We start from the raw sequence: 23695 nt of genomic DNA, 5'->3' as shown, positions 1-23695 counted from the left end.
ATTTGGTGCGCTCTAGCCCCCGACAAAATGTTCTGAATGGGGCATCTTTTAACATGTCCAGTTGAGATACACAATGCTCTTCTTTTCTTCTGAGCATAAGGTCTACCTGTTGTATTTGTATTTCAATTTTGAGCAAGTAACTTTTAGTTTCCAGTAAAACACAGTTAATTTCCATTGCATTACACATTAATTGTCTTTGTGATTGAGACTTCTATGAGTCACACTAATACAGAGAGTCTCTTTAGACCAGTGGTATTCAAAATGAGTAACAAAAAATTAAGATTAAGATGTCCCATACAGATTATTGTATGGGACAATATACAAATGTTTTTTTTTAAAGATAATTAGACAAATACTATTTTATTGAGTAAATATATTTATTGGTTTCTTTCATTTTAATAAGAGATGAAAATGCAATGAATTGAAGATTATTTGTTGATGTAGATTTGAGGTTACGATAAATTATTTGGGGAAAAAATGGGGTCCCCTGAAATTCTGCCTGAAAAAAATGGTGTCCCTGCTGAAAAAGATTGAACACTGCTTTAGACAGACACGGCAGCACAGAGGATGGAGGCTCATAGCCCTCACTCTAACACTAAACCTAGCTCTAACCATAACCCCAGCAAGTTGTTGTGTAACAACAGAGTTGCAGTTACATTTACATTTAAGTCATTTAGCAGACGCTCTTATCCAGAGCGACTTACAAGTGCATACATTCATATTTTTTTGTACTGGTCCCCCGTGGGATTCGAACCCACAACCCTGGCGTTGCAAGCGCCATGCTCTACCAACTGAGCCACACGGGACTGATCATCAGTTGATCATTTGTTGATAATTGAATCGGTATTATGCCGATCATCTCTAGGGGAATATCCAAATAAAGTGTAACTCGTGTTTTATTTCTCCTCTGACAGACTTTACCTGTCTGGAGGGCATGGGAATGGAGTCAGGAGAGATTACCTCAGATCAGATCACTGCCTCCTCTCAGTACAACCCCAACTGGTCCCCAGAACGCTCCAGACTCAACTACAAAGAGAACGGATGGACCCCCTCAGAAGACTCTGCTAGAGAGTGGATACAGGTAAGAGGGAGAGACAGCCCTGGGGAAGCTGGGTTACATGTGTGGTGTCTGAGTCCCAAACGGCACCCTATTCCCTTTGTATCCCTATGGGCACTGTTCACTACATAGAGGAATAGGGTTCTGTGTGTCTGTCACTGACATTACTTATCCTATTGGTGCCTATAAAACATTATGGCTGCATAGTAAACACTGGATTGAGCAAGAGTTGGGTATTCGACTGGTTGGGAAAGTGTGTTTAGTCCTTTACAGCTCCCTGTTCAGCTACTGTCATGTGAAGTGAGTGTGTGTGTGTACTGTATGTGATTCTAGGTGTGCATGCATGCGTGAGCATGATTGTGTGCGTGTATACACTAGTGTGTGTGTGTGTCTGTCTGCGCAAATTTGATTGTGTGCGTGTGTGTGAGAGAGAGAGAGATTGTAGTAGCACAGGTCATGAGGGTGTTTGTGAATGATGCCAGACCTACAAAAGCCAAAAAATAAACAACACCAAGTCACAAACAACAGCGATTATGATTGAGAGGCCAGACTGACTGGACTGGTTGGTGTTTGGGTTGATTAAGCTCCTACCTATGCACACTGTAAACAAACTGTCCAACAGGGACATTCTATAATCTAGTTTTGTATCAGCAACAACCTCAGGGTTGGGCCTCTTGTGGTAAATGCAGATTGTTATATGAGGCCGTTATGTAACACTACACACACACACTCCAAACACTATGAACTGAACAGGAACATGTCAATCAAGATCTCACTAGTTTCACGAAACAGAACAGAATTCCAGGAATAATGCAGGGATTATAATGTCTTTTAATACAACCAAATGCAATAGCTGCTTTTAAGGAACTGATAGGAAAACACACAACATGTATCAAATGGGACATCCTCCATAGTTTGACCCCATTGCATGATAATTCTGTTGTTCTTAGAATCATGGGATGTTGTTACATTACCACAGAATAGTACAGTAACATACACTACATGGCCAAAAGTATGTGGACACCTGCTCATCGAACATCTTATACCAAAAATAATTGGCATTAATATGGAGTTGGTCCCCCATTTGCTGCTATAACAGCCTCCACTCTTCTGGGAAGGCTTTCCACTAGATGCTGGAACATTGCTGCGGGGACTTGCTTCCACTCAGCCACAAGATTAGGCCTGGCTCGCAGTCGGCGTCCAATTCATCCCAAAGGTGTTCGATGGGGTTGAGGTCAGGGCTCTGTGCAGGCCAGTCAAGTTCTTCCACACTGATCTCGACAAGCCATTTCTTTATGGACCTTGCTTTGTGCACGGTGGCATTGTCATGCTGAAACAGGAAAGGGCCTTCCCCAAACTGTTGCCACAAAGATGGAAGCACAGAATCATCTAGAATGTCGTTGTATGCTGTAGTGTTAAGATTTTCCTTCACTGGAACTAAGGGGCCTAGTCCGAACCATGAAAAACAGCCCCATACCATTATTCCGCCTCCACCCAACTTTACAGTTGGCACTATGCATTCGGGCAGGTAGCGTTCTCCTGGCATCCACCAAAAACCCAGATTTGTCCGTCGGACTGCCAGATGATGAAGCATGATTCATCACTCCAGAGAACTCGTTTTCACTGCTCCAGAGTCCAATGGCAGCGAGCTTTACACCACTCTAGCCGACGCTTGGCATTGGAAACCCATTTCATGCAGCTCCTGATGAACAGTTATTGTGCTGACATTGCTTCCAGAGGCAGTTGTGCTCAAATTACATACACCTGTCAGCAACGGGTGTGGCTGAAATAACCGAATCCACAAATCTGAAGGGGTGTCCACATACTTTTGTATATATAGCATAGTCTGAAGGATGGGAAGGCACTCCTTCTTTCTTTTCTGGGAGAGGAAGAAATAGCCCCCCATGGATTTGTGTGGACTGTGTGAATGACAGAGTACGCCTGGGACCTGGGCTGTTGTGTTCCTTACTGTAGCCTATCCTGGTAAAATCCCTAGAGTTTCTATATATTCCCCTCCGCTTTCTATAAATGAATGGCAACCTACTTATAGCACACAAGCCCCGCTGTTAGACTCTTTGAGCCACTTGGACATTTGATAGACATACTTGTTATCTCTTTGAGAATCATAATCATGCACAGCATTGTATACAAAGTGCACATCAACAAATCTGTACAAATTGAAAAATGCTGAGAATGTTTGCCAAAAGGTGGACAGACAAGCAGCTTGAGTACAAACTAGAGGGGTTTTGGACAGTGTCCTGGACTATCCTGGCAGGAAATACCTTGTTTCTCAGCTTCAGTCTCAGTCTCAACTTGATCTCACAACCAAACCAGAGACCTTTATTGCAATAGATGGCTCTGAATCGAACGTTCTGTCCAGCCACCGAACACTCTGTCCAGCACCTCCTATTCTATCTGACATGAGCTCCGCAGTGGCCGGCCAAGCCTATTGGCCAGAATCCTCTATGAAAAGACTGATGCTAATTACTCTCCCGTATTCCTAATTACTCCACACTTGGCAGTGCTAACACTCTGCGGTTGAAAATGAAACCCTCCGCTCAGGCCTTTAATGGAGAAAACAATAAGAGGCAGACACGGCTGCATTCATCAGCCGGACCTTCACTAAATGAGATTCAACAAAAATATTGGCACATCCTTCAAAACAGGATATTGGTGTTTTTATGGCGAGGAGAGGAAGAGCTTGTAATCAGCACTAGGCTACTGTGACTGACTGCTGTGACCCACTTTTTCAGACCTCTCCGTGTTTTCTCAAGAAAGTGCTGTGCTATAACCTTGGGTTTAGACTGCTTAAGATCAGGACAGGAAAAGGGGTTCCGACCACATGTAGGATTGTTAGCGAGGAAAAATACTGCTCCAGATTGCTTCCAGAGGCCGTTTGGAACTCAGTAGTGAGTGTTGCATCCAAGAACAGGCGGTGGTCCCGTTCGGTGAGCTTATTGGGCCTACCACTAAACAAGATTCTCTAAAGTGACAGGGTTAATCATGGTCAGGTCAGTTGAGATGTCGGTTTTGGACATGTTAACATATTCTACATGGACCAGCTTTGAATGCATTGTAAAGAGCTAATTACACATCTCTTGTTTTGCACTAACAAGGCAATTATGTTAACGACTGCATAGCACAGAATGCTTCAATTCTTCTACCATGACATCCAAAATTCCAAAATAAAACTCACGCCCTGCCTAAGTATAATACATTTTAGTGTATGATTCTGATATGTGCACATCGACACTGGATCATATGCGAACCTAACTAAATATTGCATTCTTCACTTTCTCTTAGGATGATGGGAGCTCCTCCAACAGTCTCTGAGGACTAGTGGTTTTCACTTTTCCTCTCTGTCCTAGAACAACATGTTCACTCACAGCACAGCCAGGTCCAAATGTGTTCTCCAGATGTACAGCCCTTTCCTGGTTCCCTACGTCACAGACCCATGACAAACGTTTCTCCTCAAGCAGTATACCTCTATAAATGCTTTGTCTTCGGGGAGGAAGGAATCCTTTCCTGCATGAGCTTACTTCACAGGGTTCAATTACATGTCAATCTCACTACAATTCAACTCGTATGTACAACAATAACGGCCATGTTGGGGATTAATTACACACAGTGATGGGTTGGTAGTTTCATTCATACCTGTGGCATACGGAGGAAACTGGCTATAGACAGGGGCCAAGCTATATCCCTTTAATATAAAAGCCAAGATGAGGCAATGAATTAGCATAATACCTATATGGCCAAAGATTCATAATAGAGGAGTCGAAGCACCAATTCCTGTCCTCCATCATCCAGGCCACATTAAAAGGACAACATGGTGAAGAATTGTATCCTGGAAATAGTATCCATAATATATAAACTGTCGACACATGAATAATATAATTTTATGTAGCGAAGGCACGCATGCATGAATTAAGTAACTCATTATATTCAGCTGAAGTAAGAAGAATGGAGCATTACTCTGTGTTCCAAATGGGACTGTATTCCCTACATGGTGCATTCCTTTTGTACTTTTGACCAGAGCCCTAGTCAAACGTAGTGCACTATATGGAATAGGGTGCCATTCGGGACTTAGCCTCTGGCTAGCTGCACCATGCTGCGGAGTAGGACACTTACTGTAGCATACTTCATCATAACAAAATGGAAAATGATGTACCTAGAAAACACCTCATAATTCAAACCCCCTAAAAGAAGGCATGGAGTTGCACAGTTTTTTGTCTATAAATCAATATTACCTCAAAGACACTCTAACGGTTCTTTTGGAGGATACTCTGAAAGAAAATGCTTTCATTTGACAAAGCAAAAAAGCATGCCACTGACTCAAGACAAATGCACAGAAACAAACACATCTACACTATTATCACATAGCAACCAACCACGCTGTGCCCCAGCTACTTTAAAGCACATCAATATTTAATACATGAAGCCAACAGCAGCAGTGTAGCCAGCAGGCAGCCCTGCCCTCCATGCCCTTGTGCCCTTGAGAGACCAAGGTTGAGCCCCATATTCCATATATTGACCACTACCCTATATGCCCTGGTCAAAAGTTATGCACTATACGGAATAGGGTTCCCTTTGGGATGCAACCTTAGAGAGACCAGCAGCTCAGGAATTCCCCAGGCGGTGGAGCTGACTTCCTGTGGATCTGCCCCTGCTCCCAGAGGAAGGGCCAACGCTCCTGTACTCACTGTCAGGGGCATTGTGGGCCTTCCGACTGGTTTCATCCTGTCCGCCACAATTGTACTAGCAGGCGCCGCCCTGCTCAGAATGCAAGCCCAGCCTCTCTGTTTATTCATTCAGAGTGTCTTAACATGATCAACACTTACAACCCATATCTTAACTGACCGTGAGTGGCTCTGTCACTTTAGGGACAAACACAAGCAGCCCGGACAGGTAGCTCACAGTGGCTTCTGTCAGCTCTTTTCTAACACAGTTAGTAGGCCTGTATTGCGTGTTTGCAATTTTCTTCTTATAGGCTGTATAGGATGAACAGCCAATTGCAGGACATTGAGAGCTGCCCTGTACCCAACAAACGATTTGGTTATTGTATTTGTTTGCACCTGAAGAAGGCTTCTGTGAAGTCAAAACATTTTAGACTTAGGTGCAGCAATATTCCCTGTACAGGCCTTTCATTTCTTTATATCTGTTTGGCCTAATAATGCATGAGCTAACAGGGTTCTAGCTAACTGTATGTTCTTGCCTAATTTGTGTTGCCAGGTGGACCTAGGATTCCTCCGTTTTGTTTCAGCCGTGGGAACACAGGGAGCCATCTCCAAGGAGACGAAGAAGGAGTACTTTGTCCAATCCTACAAAGTGGACGTAAGCTCCAATGGAGAAGACTGGGTCACAATAAAGGAGGGATCCAAGCAGATGGTAAGACTGACTCATAAGATATAAGTTTAGCCTTTTTATATCAGCAGTTGTCACAAAGAGCTTTACAGTATCCTGCCCTGAACTCAAAGAGCAACCAAAGCAGAAGCGAGAGCACAGTGGTCAGGAAAAATGCCCTGGAAGGATGAAACCCAGAGAGGTTGCAGAATAGTGATACATTGTAACTAATAGAAAGAATGAGTTCAGTCTGATTTGGACATCAAGACCACACATTTCACAATACACATTTCACAATACTTTAGTCAAGATTTCCTGTACTCTGGACAAATAATGCCAGAAAAAGAATTGCCATATTTTACACAACTGATTCAGACAGTTCTATTTAACCAAAGTGACTATATTGTCTATCATTCTGGAATAAAGCAGAAGATATGTTTCCGTTGGACAATAAAGTAATCTTGTTCTTGTTTTCCTCCTTCTCCTCCAGGTTTTCCAGGGGAACCACAATCCTACAGAGGAAAAAAGGTCGTTCCTACCCAAGCAGACTCTAGCCCGTTACGTCCGCATCAGACCCATATCTTGGGAGATAGGCATCTGCATGCGCTTCGAGGTGTACGGCTGCAAGACATCAGGTACACACACACACAGCTGCAAGACATCAGGTACACACACACACAGCTGCAAGACATCAGGTACACACACACACACAGCTGCAAGACATCAGGTACACACACACACACACACACACAGCTGCAAGACATCAGGTACACACACACACACACACACACACACACACAGCTGCAAGACATCAGGTACACACACACACACACACACACAGCTGCAAGACATCAGGTACACACACACACACATGGCTGCAAGACATCAGGTACACACACACACACACACACACACACACACACACACACACACACAGCTGCAAGACATCAGGTACACACACACAGCTGCAAGACATCAGGTACACACACACACACAGCTATATACATCAGATACACACACACACACCGTTGCAGACATCAGGTACACACACACACAGCTGCAGACATCAGGTACACACACACACACACACACACACACACACACACACACACACACACACACACACACACACACACACACACACACACACACACACACACACACACACACACAGTTGCAGACATCAGGTACACACACACACAGTTGCAGACATCAGGTACACACACACAGCTGCAAGACATCAGGTACACACACACACAGCTGCAAGACATCAGGTACACACACACACACAGCTGCAAGACATCAGGTACACACACACACACACACACACACACAGCTGCAAGACATCAGGTACACACACACACACACACACACAGCTGCAAGACATCAGGTACACACACACACACATGGCTGCAAGACATCAGGTACACACACACACACACACAGCTGCAAGACATCAGGTACACACACACAGCTGCAAGACATCAGGTACACACACACACACAGCTATATACATCAGGTACACACACACACACACACACACCGTTGCAGACATCAGGTACACACACACACAGCTGCAGACATCAGGTACACACACACACACACACACACACACACACACACACACACACACACACACACACACACACACACACACACACAGTTGCAGACATCAGGTACACACACACACAGTTGCAGACATCAGGTACACACACACAGCTGCAGACATCAGGTACACACACACACACAGCTGCAGACATCAGGTACACACACACAGCTGCAGACATCAGGGCAGACATCACCAATTGCATAAGTATATTTTGGCTCTTCCACTAACTTCTAATATAGACCATATACTGTTACCTGGTTCCCTAGTAAGTGCTCTAAGAAATCTAATGAATTCTGTTCTTGGTTGTAAAGAAGAAGAATTACTGCTTCCTTTTTATTTTTTTATTTTATTTAACCTTTATTTAACCAGGTAGGCAAATTGAGAACACGTTCTCATTTACAATTGCGACCTGGCCAAGATAAAGCAAAGCAGTTCGACACATACAACAACACATAGTTACACATGGAGTAAAAACAAACATATAGTCAATAATACAGTGAAAAAAAATAAGTCTATATACAATGTGAGCAAGTGAGGTGAGATAAGGGAGGTGAAGGCAAACAGATATATGTATAAATAAATAAAATATAAAAAGGCCATGGAGGCGAAGTAAGCCGATTGAGGGTCATGCTAGGTTGTTATTGTAAAAGTGCAATGGAAAAAGGCAAAAAGGCAAGTTGAGTCATCGTACATACAGTATTTACGATATTACAAAGCACAGCATATGGTTCATTCCAGAGATCCATATCCTCCCTTATTTCTCTCAGCAGGGGAACATCATAAAGATGGTATTATACTCTTTCTCACTGCAGGGCTAGTGTGTGTGTGTGTGTGTGTGTGTGTGTGTGTGTGTGTGTGTGTGTGTGTGTGTGATACTGTACAACGCCCAGGTGATTAAGAGTTTAGAATGACACAGGAAGGAAGTAGACAGTCTGTCTCTGTGTCCACTTATATTTCATGCAGTATACACATGTACACACACACACATAGAGGGTGTTCCCACAAAGAGCAGTGGTAAAAACAAATCACACAAGAACTCACATAGACCTCAACACTGAATGACCGGGGAACTAGGGGAGTTGATCTCCACAGGGAAAGCTGTTACATACTGTCTCACTCAGACTCAGGATGTGTCTGAAATGGTATCCTATTACCTTATAGAGCCCATGAGGACACAGCAGCTTCACCCTGCCCCCTCTCTCTCGCTCTCTATTTCACAGACTACCCTTGCTCCAGCATGCTGGGGATGGTCTCCGGTCAAATCTCGGACGCCCAGATCAGCGCGTCATCGCACGCAGAGCGCGGCTGGGTACCAGAGAACGCCAGGTTGCTGACAGGGAGGTCGGGCTGGACCCAGCAACAGACCAGACATCCCTTCCGGAACGAGTGGCTGCAGATGGACCTGGGCCAGGACAAGCTGGTCAGCGGCCTGCTCATCCAAGGAGGACGCCACAGGTAGGTAACATGGAGGATAGATAGGCGGGTCAGCAACCGGAGGGTTCGAGCCAGTGTGTGTTTGTGTCGTTCGCAGAGGTTGGGATCTTGGCAGAAGATTCACTTTAGTGGCCTGTTGAATGGATTAATGAAGTATTCTTCTTCTACAGAGACAAGAATGTGTTTATGAAGAAGTTCAAGGTGGGCTACAGCAACAATGGCTCTGACTGGACCATGGTGAAGGAAGACAACAGCTCTAGGCCTAAGGTAAGGGAAGCAACCGGGGAATTCATGTTTGGTATCCTGTGCATTCATCTCCTCTCTTTTCAACAGAGACCCACAGATCAATAGAAAGTAGGGCTGTCAGAGTTAACTGTTTGTAATTTTAGTGCACACATTGTTTTTCATGACGATTAAACACATTGTCTGAAAGTCTTCAAAATACATTGAAAACATCCACTATACATAATATATACAGCTAAAAACAAAAAACAACAATGCAATGTCTAAACAAGTTGACATTGAGGTTAAAAAAAGTGTGCTTTATCTATTTACCTGATTCTGTTTACTGTTACTTTGGGAAAAATCAAGATGTCAATATTCTTGTAATGCTTTTTGTATGAAAAATCTTGAATTACAGCTCAAAATCCTGTGAATAACTCGATAATTTAAGAAAATATTTTGACAAGATTGATGACAAGAGTGCAACATATCCTGTTGGTAAAGTCAAGGATGAAATGTGTTTGTGTGCAAACCATCAGCACCTTGCTATTCAAAACATCCAGCAGTACTCTCCGTACTCCCTGTCCCCTTCATAAGACAGTCTGACTTGAATATCCATCTATTCCAGATGGTGGGACTTGTTTATGGCAGACAGAGGGAGATCTTATCTGTCCTAAAGTGCACCATATTCCCTATGTAGTACACGCCCTTGTCAAAAGTAATATACTTACTACATAGAGAATAGGGTGCAATTTGGGACGCGCCATTAGATATCGTGGCGTTAGATATCACCCTGTCCTTTTTCCTGTTTCTTTTTAAAAAGCTCATTTCCAGCCTCCAGTCTTCAAAGATGAACAAACAGGAAGTCTATTTCTGTGGCTTCAGCTATACATCCAGGTTACATCCCAAATGTCACCCTATTCCCTATAATGTGCACCACTTTTGACCGGGGTTCTGGTCACAATTAGTGCACTATATAGGGAATAGTGAGCCATTTGGGAGGCTGACAAAGTGTTTTTCAAACTGCCACTTCAGGCTTCACTTTGATTGGAAACATAAGAACCTACCCAGCAAACCAAAATTGGTTCTGTGAAGGTTCCCAGAACATTTGTTAAGTCACGGCAAACGTTCTCATAACACAAAAACTGTCCAGTTGTGGTGATGTTTATATAAAACATTCACTTGATGTTTCAAGAACGGTCCTAGAACACATTTAATCTGCTCTTTAAAGGTTCACAGAATGTTTAATTTGGTTGCGGGAACAGTGTGTTGAGAACAATGTGGAGACATCACAAAAGATAAGTTCCTAAAACACAAAAACTGTCCATCTGTGATGATGATTCTACAATGTTTCTTTTAGGTTGCAAAACACATTCACGAGATGTTACAAGAATGTTCCCAGAACAGATTAGTGGGTTCTTTAAAGGTTCCCAGAATGTTTTATTAGGTTGTGGGAACACTCTGGTGAGAACATTTTGTGGAGATATAAATAAATAAATTTAATCGAAAACATTCACTGAATGTTGTTTCAATGTTATCATCCTAATGTTAGATAAAACCCAAACTAGAACTTAATGGGAGTGTTGCTTAATGCTCTGGAAATGTTCCCGGTTAGCTGTGTATGGTATGGCATCATGGTGGTAGCAGGCCTGGTGTCCCGTACATCCGCTACCTGCTCACAGCAGGGGCTAACTATTTTCACATGTCCTCTCGCTTAAAATACTATATTAAGGATATAATATTAGTTTCATAACCCTGCTAGATCCTAGATGTCATCGTCCCAAAGGTTTTGTTTTGATAGAAAGTGGGTAATTTTTCAATAGACTGGAGATGATCTTCCTCAGGTGCAGTATGAGGTGGCTGAACTCACAGAGCAGTGTGTGGAGCTGACATTACCCTTCTTGTAATGTTTTGCCCCAAATAGCCCCCTATTCCCTTTATAGTGCACTACTTTTGCCCAGGGCCCACAGGTTTACTGTGCAGAGCTGGCATAGTGGGGATGGAAAACGAGTTTCTGTCTCGTAGTGTACGGTCTGGAAATGGTTTGGTCTTCATCGCTGTTCTGTTCTCCTGGCTCTCTTCCAGATCTTCATTGGGAACCAGAACCATGACACCCCAGAGCTGCGTACGCTGGGCCCTCTGCTGACTCGCTTCCTCAGGGTCTACCCAGATAGAGCCACCCCCGATGGCCTGGGGCTCAGACTGGAGCTGCTGGGCTGTGAGATCCATGGTGAGTTAGCACAAACATCCTAGCACACACAATCACAACAAGACAGACAGACAAATAGAAAGACAGACAAACATGTGCTCACACACACATGCACATTAATTGTCATGGCAACAGTTTTACTTAACAACGGCAGCCACAGAGTCGACTAAGAGCACAAACAGATCTAGGACCAGGCTAGGGTTATTTCAGTATTCAGTTATTTTCAGTATTAAAAGACCCCTGTGACATGGTCTAGAGTTAGACATCAACCATAGTGACCACACACAGATGGAATCCCAGATAGGTTTCACTTACCTACTCCTAACTACAGACCTGAGACCTGCGTTAGTGGCAAGACCTGGGCAGTAGCTATTTAGCCTTTACTGCATGCTTGATGACAGTCGTATACTGTACCCTGCCTGTCAGTCAGTGTGGGAAGTGTAATGAGTGTGTTATGTGATATGTGTTATGTGGGAGGGTTAGGACATAAAAGGCTGACGCGTGCCAGAGCAGGCTGCCTTGACTCTGGGCTGGAGGGAGGGGGGGGGATGGACCAGTCACAGTGGGTGGGAGAGAGAAGGGAGGTGGACCAGTCATAGTGGGAGGGAGGGGAGGTGGACCAGTCATAGTGGGAGGTAGGGGAGGTGGACCAGTCATAGTGGGAGGTAGGGGAGGTGGACCAGTCACAGTGGGTGGGAGAGAGAAGGGAGGTGGACCAGTCATAGTGGGAGGGTGAGAGAGGTGGACCAGTCATTGTGGGAGGGAGTGGAGGTGGACCAGTCATAGTGGGAGGGAGGGGAGGTGGACCAGTCATAGTGGGAGGGAGGGGAGGTGGACCAGTCATAGTGGGAGGGAGGGGAGGTGGACCAGTCAAAGTGGGAGGGAGGGGAGATGGACCAGTCATAGTGGGAGGGAGGGGAGGTGGACCAGTCATAGTGGGAGGGAGGGGAGGTGGACCAGTCATAGTGGGAGGGAGGGGAGGTGGACCAGTCATAGTGGGAGGGAGGGGAGGTGGACCAGTCATAGTGGGAGGGAGGGGAGGTGGACCAGTCATAGTGGGAGGTAGGGGAGGTGGACCAATCATAGTGGGAGGGAGGGGAGGTGGACCAATCATAGTGGGAGGGAGGGGAGGTGGACCAGTCATAGTGGGAGGGAGGGGAGGTGGACCAGTCATAGTGGGAGGGTGGGGAGGTGGACCAGTCATAGTGGGAGGGAGGGGAGGTGGACCAGTCATAGTGGGAGGGAGGGGAGGTGGACCAGTCATAGTGGGAGGTAGGGGAGGTGGATCAGTCATAGTGGGAGGGAGGGGAGGTGGACCAGTCATAGTGGGAGGGAGGGGAGGTGGACCAATCATAGTGGGAGGGAGGGGAGATGGACCAATCATATTGGGAGGGTGAGGGAGGGGAGGTGGACCAGTCATAGTGGGAGGGAGGGGAGGTGGACCATGTATAGTGGGAGGGTGGGAGAGTGAGGGGAGGTAGACCAGTCACAGTGGGAGGGTGAGAGAGGGAGGTGGACCAGTCATAGTGGGAGGGTGAGAGAGGTGAGGTGGACCAGTCATAGTGGGAGGGTGAGAGAGGGAGGTGGACCAGTCATAGTGGGAGGGTGAGAGAGGTGAGGTGGACCAGTCATAGTGGGAGGGTGAGAGAGGGAGGTGGACCAGTCATAGTGGGAGGGTGAGAGAGGGGAGGTGGACCAGTCATAGTGGGAGGGTGAGAGAGGGGAGGTGGACCAGTCATAGTGGGAGGGTGAGAGAGGGGAGGTGGACCAGTCATAGTGGGAGGGTGAGAGAGGGGAGGTGGACCAGTCATAGTGGGAGGGTGAGAGAGGGGAGGTGGACCAGTCATAGTGGGAGGGTGAGAGAGGGGAGGTGGACCAGTCATAGTGGGAGGGTGAGAGAGGGGAGGTGGACCAGTCATAGTGGGAGGGTGAGAGAGGGGAGGTGGACCAGTCATAGTGGGAGGGTGAGAGAGGGGAGGTGGACCAGTCATAGTGGGAGGGTGAGAGAGGGGAGGTGGACCAGTCATAGTGGGAGGGTGAGAGAGGGGAGGTGGACCAGTCATAGTGGGAGGGTGAGAGAGGGGAGGTGGACCAGTCATAGTGGGAGGGTGAGAGAGGGGAGGTGGACCAGTCATAGTGGGAGGGTGAGAGAGGGGAGGTGGACCAGTCATAGTGGGAGGGTGAGAGAGGGGAGGTGGACCAGTCATAGTGGGAGGGTGAGAGAGGGGAGGTGGACCAGTCATAGTGGGAGGGTGAGAGAGGGGAGGTGGACCAGTCATAGTGGGAGGGTGAGAGAGGGGAGGTGGACCAGTCATAGTGGGAGGGTGAGAGAGGGAGGTGGACCAGTCATAGTGGGAGGGTGAGAGAGGGAGGTGGACCAGTCATAGTGGGTGGGTAACTGAGGGCTGGGGATATCTGGGTCTGGTATGGGGTATCTGGTTACCCTCGTAGGGAGGAGAAGAATCAGATGGTGGAGTAGGGGAGAGGTGGTGGAATGAGTGGCAGGTAGCGCAGCAGTTAAGAGCGTTGGGATAGTAACCGAAAGGTTTCTCATTCAAATCCCCGAGCCGACTAGGTGAAAAATCTGTTGCCCCTGAGCAAGGCACCGAACCATAATTGCTCCGGTAAGTCACTCTGGATAAGATGATAAATGTCTGATAAATGTAAAAAATGAGAGAAGAAGAAGAGTGTGGCTGGCTGCTTACATGCTCCAGCTCTGTCCCAAATCAATACAATCTCCACATCAAAGAGCATCTGCATGTACACACTTACAAGGGAGCGGGCACACACACACTCACAAGGGCGCATCGGAAAATTGACTATGAGCAATCTACTCCAATTCATTTTCCAAATCACCCTGCTTGGTGTCACCTTGTCAGACACATTGCCATCTAAAACCCCTTATCCCCTAATCCAAGGTTGACCTGTAGAGCGTCTGCTTGCTACATCCTAACAGCAGAGGTATCATTTCCCTGAACGATTCTTATCCTCTCTCACACAATTTCAATTCAATTTCATAGCTTTATTGGCATGGGAAACATGTGTTTACATTGCCAAAGCAAGTGAAATAGATAAAACAAAAGTTAAACAATAAAAAAGAATAAAGACATTTCAAATGTACCATTATTTATGTATAAATAAACATAAATATAGGTTGTTTGTATAATGGTGTTTGTTATTCACGCGTTGCCCTTTTCTTGTGGCAACAGGTCACAAATCTTGAGCGTGTGGTATTTCACCCAATATAAAGGGGAGTTTATCAAAATTTGATTTGTTTTCAAATTCTATGCGTCTCTAATATGGTCATACATTTGGCAGGAGGTTAGGAAGTGCAGCTCAGTTTCCACTTCATTTTGTGGGCAGTGTGCACATAGCCTGTCTTCTCTTGAGAGCCAGGTCTGCCTATGGCGGCCTTTCTCAATAGCAAGGCTATGCTCACTGAGTCTGTACATAGTCAAAGCTTTCCTTAATTGTGGGTCAGTCACATTGGTCAGGTATTCTGCCACTGTGTACTCTCTGTTTAGGGCCAAATAGCATTCTAGTTTGTTCTGTTATTGTTTTGTAAATTATTTCCAGTGTGTCAAATAATGATCTTTTTGTTTTCTCATGATTTGGTTGGGTTTAATTGTGTTGCTGTCCTGGGTCTCTGTGGGATCTGTTTGTGTTTGTGAACAGAGCCCCAGGACCAGCTTGCTTAGGGGACTCTTCTCCAGGTTCATCTCTATGTAGGTGATGGCTTTGTTTTGGAAGGTTTGGGAATCGCTTCATTTTAGGTGATTGAAGAATTTAACGGATCTTTTCTGGATTTTGATAATTAGCAGGTATCGGCCTAATTCTGCTCTGCATTCATTATTTGGTGTTTTACATTGTACACTGAGGATATTTGTTGCAGAATTCTGCATGCAGAGTCTCAATTTGGTGTTTGTCCAATATTGTGAATTCTTGGATGGTGAGCAGTCCCCAGACCTCACAACCATAAAGGGCAATGGGTTCTATAACTGATTCAAGTATTTTTAGTCAGATCCTAATTGGTATGTCAAATTTTATGTTCCTTATGTTCCTTTTGATGCTATAGAAGGCCCTTCTTGCCTTGTCTCTCAGATCGTTCACAGCTTTGTGGAAGTTACCTGTGGCGCTGATGTTTAGGCCGAGGTATATATAGTTTTTTGTGTGCTCTAGGGCAACGGTGTCTAGATATAATTAGTATTTGTGGTCCTAGCAACTGGACCTTTTTTGGAACACCATTATTTTTGTCTTACTGAGATTTACTGTCAGGGGCCGGGTTTGACAGAATCTATGCAGATGATATAGGTGCTGCTGTAGGCCCTCCTTGGTTGGGAGCCAACTCTCTCTCTCTCTCTCTCTATACCTCTCTCTACCTCCAGAGCCCACAACTCTCCTACCGACCACAGCTGTAGCAACCACGTTTGCTGTAACCACGTTCGCTGCCACCACAACCGCATCTGTGACCATGCCCACCCTGACGTCAGAGTGTGACGACCAGGAGGCCAGCTGTCACAGTGGAACAGGAACAGGAGGAGGGGAGGACTATGACACAACAGGTGCTGACCACCACCCTCCTTTTCTCTCTCCATCCCTCTATCCTTTCCCCTCTCTCTCTCTATCACTCTCTCCTTCTCACAACCCCCCATTCAATTCAAGGGGCTTTATTGGCATGGAAAACATATGTTTACATTGCCAAAGCAAGTGAAGTAGATAATAAACGAAATGGAATAATCAATAAAAATGAACAGTAAACATTACACTCACAGAAGTTCCAAAAGAATAAAGACATTTCAAATGGCATTATGTACATACAGTTGAAGTCGGAAGTTTACATACACCTTAGCCAAATACATTTAAACTCCGTTTTTCACAATTCCTGACATTTAATCCCAGTAAAAATTCCCTGTTTTAGGTCAGTTAGGATCACCACTTTATTTTAAGAATGTGAAATGTCAGAATAATAGTAGAGAGAATGATTTATTTCAGCTTTAATTTCTTTCATCACATTCCCAGTGGGTCAGAAGTTTGGGGCTGCGTTTTAGAGCAATGTCCTTTAGGGTCTGAGCGAAGGTGGACACTGCTGCCTTGTATAAGTGGGCCTGGTCATAAAGGCTGTTCAAGGCCCTGGTGGAGTGGTGGGCCAGGTAAACATTTGATTTTGATGCACAGTCACGGGAAATACTTGTGTTTACCCACTGTATGGTAACAGGATGGGCAAAGTAGAAGAAGCTTTTTCAATTACTCCCTTGAGTGCTGTGGCCACATTTTTCCTGTTGTGCTCTCGGGTGGTTTGTGCCTGTGTGTATTAATATGTGGCTGGGTGACCCTAGTTGGACCTCAGACAGAAGGTCTAGGGCGCACTGGGTGTTTGGACACCAGAGTTTAGACACAACTTTTCTTGTATATATTTTCTGTTTGAGTCCATAAGGAGAACAATCTGTGTCTTGTGTATGTCCTCAGTGGGTGTGGGGCGGTTGTCAGGAGGGCTATCGGGGTGGCTGACAGGGGGGGGGTGCTCAGAGGTGGTGAGATCCCTGAGCTTGGGGTTCTTCATTTGTCTGTCTCGCTGTGTTGTCGACGTGGTCAGGGTCTGGGTTGGACTGTTCTGCTGTGGTGTCGAGACTTTTGTCGGGAGTTGAGGTGGGCTGTTCTGCTGGCTTCTCTGTGGGGGTGACCACCTCGCTAATGGGTTCTCTGTCACACGCCATTCCCCTGATCCTCTTTAGTGCTCTGTTCTCCTGCTCCTGCTCTTTCTCCTGTTGAAGTTGTCTCACTACAGTCCAGATTGCAGATATGTCTCTCTCCACCTCCAGCTCTCCAGGTCTAATTAAGGGGGTGTTGTTGTGCTGGACCATTGTATGGGTCTGTGCTGACTGGAGTGTAATCACCTGCTGTTCCAGCTCCACCTGCCTTACCTCCAGCTCTGTGAATTTATCCCTCATTTCAATGAGGGAGTAGTACCCTGTGCTGGGAGGTGGACTTTCTGCTTGGGGTTGCTCGTCTGTGGGGTTATGTTATGAAGAGGTCTGGTCTGACCCGCTTGGGTTGGGGGTATCTTTCTCATGGGAGAGCTTCTCCTGCTGAGCTATTTCTTAGATTAGGTGAAAGTCCAGCTGAAACTGTCTCCGGTTGCCCTGTAACATTACTGTTCCAGACTTATAGAGATTTATATTAGCTGACTCCTCGTTGTCTAGTATCCTGAGTTTCCACCCATCGGTAACACCCCCTCCCCCCTTCTTAACAGAGGGGTACTGTGTTAATATAGCACTGCACCATGCCAGGGGATGGTCTGGTTAGTACAGCACTGCACCATGCCAGGGGATGGTCTGGTTAGTATAGCACTGCACCATGCCAGGAGAGGGGTACTGTGTTAATATAGCACTGCACCATGCCAGGGGATGGTCTGGTTAATATAGCACTGCACCATGCCATGGGATGGTCTAGTTAGTATAGTACTGCACCATGCCAGGGGATGGTCTGGTTAGTACATCACTGCACCATGCCAGGGGATGGTCTGGTTAGTACATCACTGCACCATGCCAGGGGATGGTCTGGTTAATATAGCACTGCACCATGCCAGGGGATGGTCTGGTTAGTATAGCACTGCACCATGCCAGGGGATGGTCTGGTTAGTACATCACTGCACCATGCCAGGGGATGGTCTGGTTAGTATAGCACTGCACCATGCCAGGGGATGGTCTGGTTAGTACATCACTGCACCATGCCAGGGGATGGTCTGGTTAGTATAGCACTGCACCATGCCAGGGGATGGTCTGGTTAATATAGCACTGCACCATGCCAGGGGATGGTCTGGTTAGTATAGCACTGCACCATGCCAGGGGATGGTCTGGTTAGTATAGCACTGCACCATGCCAGGGGATGGTCTGGTTAGTATAGCACTGCACCATGCCAGGGGATGGTCTGGTTAGTACATCACTGCACCATGCCAGGGGATGGTCTGGTTAGTATAGCACTGCACCATGCCAGGGGATGGTCTGGTTAATATAGCACTGCACCATGCCAGGGGATGGTCTGGTTAGTATAGCACTGCACCATGCCAGGGGATGGTCTGGTTAGTACAGCACTGCACCATGCCAGGAGAGAGGTACTGTGTTAATATAGCACTGCACCATGCCAGGGGATGGTCTGGTTAGTACAGCACTGCACCATGCCAGGGGATGGTCTGGTTAGTACAGCACTGCACCATGCCAGGGGATGGTCTGGTTAGTACATCACTGCACCATGCCAGGGGATGGTCTGGTTAGTACAGCACTGCACCATGCCAGGGGATGGTCTGGTTAGTACAGCACTGCACCATGCCAGGGGATGGTCTGGTTAGTACAGCACTGCACCATGCCAGGGGATGGTCTGGTTAGTACAGCACTGCACCATGCCAGGGGATGGTCTGGTTAGTACAGCACTGCACCATGCCAGGGGATGGTCTGGTTAGTACAGCACTGCACCATGCCAGGGGATGGTCTGGTTAGTACAGCACTGCACCATGCCAGGAGAGGGGTACTGTGTTAATATAGCACTGCACCATGCCAGGGGATGGTCTGGTTAGTATAGCACTGCACCATGCCAGGGGATGGTCTGGTTAGTATAGCACTGCACCATGCCAGGGGATGGTCTGGTTAGTACAGCACTGCACCATGCCAGGGGATGGTCTGGTTAGTATAGCACTGCACCATGCCAGGGGATGGTCTGGTTAGTATAGCACTGCACCATGCCAGGGGATGGTCTGGTTAGTACAGCACTGCACCATGCCAGGAGAGGGGTACTGTGTTAATATAGCACTGCACCATGCCAGGGGATGGTCTGGTTAGTACAGCACTGCACCATGCCAGGGGATGGTCTGGTTAGTATAGCACTGCACCATGCCAGGGGATGGTCTGGTTAGTACAGCACTGCACCATGCCAGGGGATGGTCTGGTTAGTATAGCACTGCACCATGCCAGGGGATGGTCTGGTTAGTATAGCACTGCACCATGCCAGGGGATGGTCTGGTTAGTATAGCACTGCACCATGCCAGGGGATGGTCTGGTTAGTATAGCACTGCACCATGCCAGGGGATGGTCTGGTTAGTATAGCACTGCACCATGCCAGGGGATGGTCTGGTTAGTATAGCACTGCACCATGCCAGGGGATGGTCTGGTTAGTATAGCACTGCACCATGCCAGGGGATGGTCTGGTTAGTATAGTACTGCACCATGCCAGGGGATGGTCTGGTTAGTATAGCACTGCACCATGCCAGGGGATGGTCTGGTTAGTATAGCACTGCACCATGCCAGGGGATGGTCTGGTTAGTATAGCACTGCACCATGCCAGGGGATGGTCTGTGTGGAAGATAAGGTTGCTTAATTTCCAATTTTTATAATAGTCAGCAAAAAGTGTCTCTTGATTTTGCATAAGGAGCTTCATTTTATACTATCTTCTTGTCTTATTATTCCTTACATTCAAAGGGTACTGTATTTGAATTACCTCTGAACAGCAGGAGGGTGCTTCTAAGGCCTCTCCATTTGGTTGGGGCTCTCCTGCCATTGTTGGGCTCAAGGGCTTTGACACCTCTCGCTTCACACATCAGTGATAATTGAAGTTGTATCTCTTTGTCCTAGCAAGCTTGGTAGCATTAGCAGTCAGTCCTTATAAAGTAAAATATATCATTGTAATGTATTTTTCTTCTTGGCTTTTGAAAGTAAAAAATAGCTTTAGAATAAGCATGACTCACTCAGTTCCAGGTTGGATGGTGTTTTCAGGTTTCTGTTTGTTTGACAGAGCATTTTCTGTACAGTTTGGGAATAATAATCCTTGGGTGTAGGAAGCATTCCAGGTAATTCCGTCCAAAATCAGGTTGTAGGTTTGGAGTTTTGATTTGGAGTGGAGGTTATGTTGCTTAGGGTAGCATCCTGTATATGTCTCTGACAAAAAAATCGAAGTTTGTCTAACTCTAAATGTAACAATTTTTTAAAACATGCTGAACAATGTGGGAGCTCATCTGCTCATGACCTCTCTCTCTCCATCCCTCTTTCTCCGATAACAACCTCTATCTATCTACAGGATCTATTTTGTTTGCATCCCTGACTGTGCCCGTCTGTGTCTGACAGGTGGCACCACATTGGCAGACCCAACCCTGGAGGAAGAACTTGTGCCAGGTGAGAACGCCCATAAAGTACCGCCTCATTGACTTCATCCATCTCTCTCTCTCTGTGCTTTGGCCAACTCCTCTGTTGTTTGTTAGCATGTTGGGCATGACATAGACCAACAGTGGAGTTGGCTAAAGGACAAACAGATCTGGCAACCAGGCACAAATGAGAAGGATCATTTACGTTACTGTTCTAGATTAGTCTACTTTCAGCAGGTGGCTCCCAAATGGAATTTGATTTGAAATGGCGCCCTATTCCCTTTATAGTGCATAACTGGCTTTGAGATGGAAAAAACTGAACTACAGAAACAGGACCATTGGGTCTCAATGAACTGAGAAAGGAGTCATATATCAACAACCAGAGGGCAAAACAACAGTTACTTATTCTCTGACTGCTACAGCAACGCCTGACAACCAAACAAACACTCTTTGTATTCATAGCAGTAGCATTCATTTGGATGCGTTGGTTAATCACTGCCACCGTGTAATGTTTTGCCCCAAATAGTCCCCTATTCCCTTTATAGTGCACTACTTTTGCCCAGGGCCCACAGGGTTACTGTGCAGAGCTGGCATAGTGGGGATGGAAAACAGGTTTCTGTCTCGTAGTGTACGGTCTGGAAATGGTTTGGTCTTCATCGCTGTTCTGTTCTGATGGCACTCCTCCCTTCTCTCTGGAAGGTCCCTTCACTCCTCCTTCTCCTGGTACTAAACACGTGTTGGATCTGTGAATCTTTCTTTAGTCAAATATGAAATACTGTATCTAAGTTTGAGTGCCTTCAAGACTGGAAGGAAACTAGAAATTGTCATTTTTCTTAAGAAGAATTGTGTGCTTGCTTCAGCAGTCCGAAAGTATTTTCATGGTAGTGGAAGTTTAAATTGTTATTAGGAAGTGAGAAATGACACGTTTTCACTTCCTTACCTCACTCTCTTTACACATTGTGTAGAATAGTTACTCAGCCAGAGGAAACGAGCGTGGTTACTTACAAGGTTGCCCTGTTTTCCAGAGTACCTGTGGTTTGCTTGTGACTTTGGCTGGGCGGGCAACCCGTCGTTCTGTGGCTGGACACTGGAGAAGGATACTGGTGCTGAGTGGATGATTCAGACCAGCGGGGCCCCCACCGTCCACAAAGGGCCCAACCTGGACCACACAGGTGGGTGGGAGAAGAAGAGAACAGAGTGCACACACACACTGTAGTAAATAAGGACTAACACAATGAACATGGACTCAGAAAATACTTAGCTTGTCTCTTAGCTTGTCTCTTACTGCCCTCTACAGGAGTTCCAGGGAACTTCATCTACATGCAGCTGGCTGCTGAGACCGAAATGGAAGAAGAGGACGAGCAGGAGGAGGAGGAGACAGAGGTAGAGGAGGTGGAGGAGAGGATGGAGGAGAGGGTGGCACGCCTAGCCAGCCTGCCTGTCACCGCCCCAGACACCAACCTGTGTGTGTCCTTCTGGTACCACATTTTCGGGGAGCACGCTGGCACCCTGCACATCAAACAGAGGAGACAGACAGAGGAGGGGCGGGCGGAGGCACTACTCTGGACCGTCAGTGGACACCAGGGCAGCAGATGGAGGGAGGGACGACTGTTGGTGCCTCACTCCAGCATACCCTATGAGGTAAAGCACTAGGCTAGGTTAGGAGTCTCTTCGAAAAACAGATGTAGGATCTTAATTTGAGCCAGTTTGCTCCAGCGGGAAAAAAATCCTGCAGCAACAGGAAAAGTGAATTATTATGTGTAATATAATTAATAAAAAATGCTATAAAAAAAGGAAAACGCTGCACAATGCTGTTCATGCTCCCAGGTGATTTTATTTACACAGCGTTTTGACCCTTAGGTCTTCATCAGGCATCCAAGTTAATTAATGGGCTTTTTCTGGGGGGTTGATAAATTTTTTCATATGGTAAAATCAAGTCTGAAATTTTAAAGTGGAAATTACAAACTTCAGAAGCCTTTTTAAACCTCAAATACACTAAAAGTTTTAAATGTCCTGCATTGCAAGAAATGTCTCCTGCAACAGGGTGATCAAATTAAGATCTTACATCGGGTAGGTTACGGGCCTCTTAGGCCTAAGTTACGAGTTTCTTAGACCTAGGTTACGTTTCAATTGGCACCCTATTCCCTATGTACAGTAGTGTGCTACTTTTGAACAGAGCAGTATGGTCCCTGGTCAAAAGTAATGCACTATATGGGCCCTAGTCAAAAGTAATACACTATATAGCAGTATTTCACCTGTGTGTTTGTGTTGCTGTTCCTAGATAGTGATTGAGGGAGTGGGAGACAGGAGCACAGGACACATCGCGCTGGACAATATAAAGATCCTGGATGGACTAACACCAGAGGAGTGTAAGGGTAAGTGTCACTGCTAGTGTTGAATATTTTTCTGGTATTTTGCAAATGTTCAAGCCTGAGAATAAATAACTTTTTTCCCGGGTGACCCGGTATTTCCCGCCAAAACCAGAAGTGCCATTCAAAAGAATATAAATAGGCCTATGTCTGGATTTGATTAGAGCTTTGATTAAAAAAATTCAAGCCTGATGCTACCTGAGCCTGATGAGCCATATATTAAATGCATTTTATGAGCCCTACATTAAAGACATTTAATGAGACTAAGCCCAAAAAAGAGCAAATGATTGTGCCATTATCCAATAGAACAATTTTCAATAGGCAT

The 23695-nt window shown here is 46.1% G+C and overlaps 1 protein-coding gene across 1 annotated transcript in view; it reads left to right on the top strand.

Moving 5' to 3' along the window:
- Positions 1 to 23695, top strand: part of LOC129823658 (neuropilin-1a-like) — a 71623-nt gene that overhangs the window by 33704 nt on the left and 14224 nt on the right. The window contains exons 6-16 of the mRNA XM_055882539.1: positions 915 to 1081; positions 6290 to 6445; positions 6891 to 7035; positions 9230 to 9464; positions 9614 to 9710; positions 11751 to 11895; positions 16260 to 16436; positions 20985 to 21032; positions 22027 to 22173; positions 22299 to 22642; positions 23283 to 23376. Of these exons, the coding sequence (XP_055738514.1) occupies positions 915 to 1081; positions 6290 to 6445; positions 6891 to 7035; positions 9230 to 9464; positions 9614 to 9710; positions 11751 to 11895; positions 16260 to 16436; positions 20985 to 21032; positions 22027 to 22173; positions 22299 to 22642; positions 23283 to 23376 (1755 nt within the window). The remainder of the gene's footprint in view (positions 1 to 914; positions 1082 to 6289; positions 6446 to 6890; positions 7036 to 9229; positions 9465 to 9613; positions 9711 to 11750; positions 11896 to 16259; positions 16437 to 20984; positions 21033 to 22026; positions 22174 to 22298; positions 22643 to 23282; positions 23377 to 23695) is intronic.

This window comes from Salvelinus fontinalis, chromosome 26 (assembly GCF_029448725.1).
Source record: "Salvelinus fontinalis isolate EN_2023a chromosome 26, ASM2944872v1, whole genome shotgun sequence".
Lineage (NCBI taxonomy): Eukaryota > Metazoa > Chordata > Actinopteri > Salmoniformes > Salmonidae > Salvelinus > Salvelinus fontinalis.
Note: the sequence above shows the minus strand (reverse complement) of the source record. Positions and strands in the feature narration are given on the sequence as shown.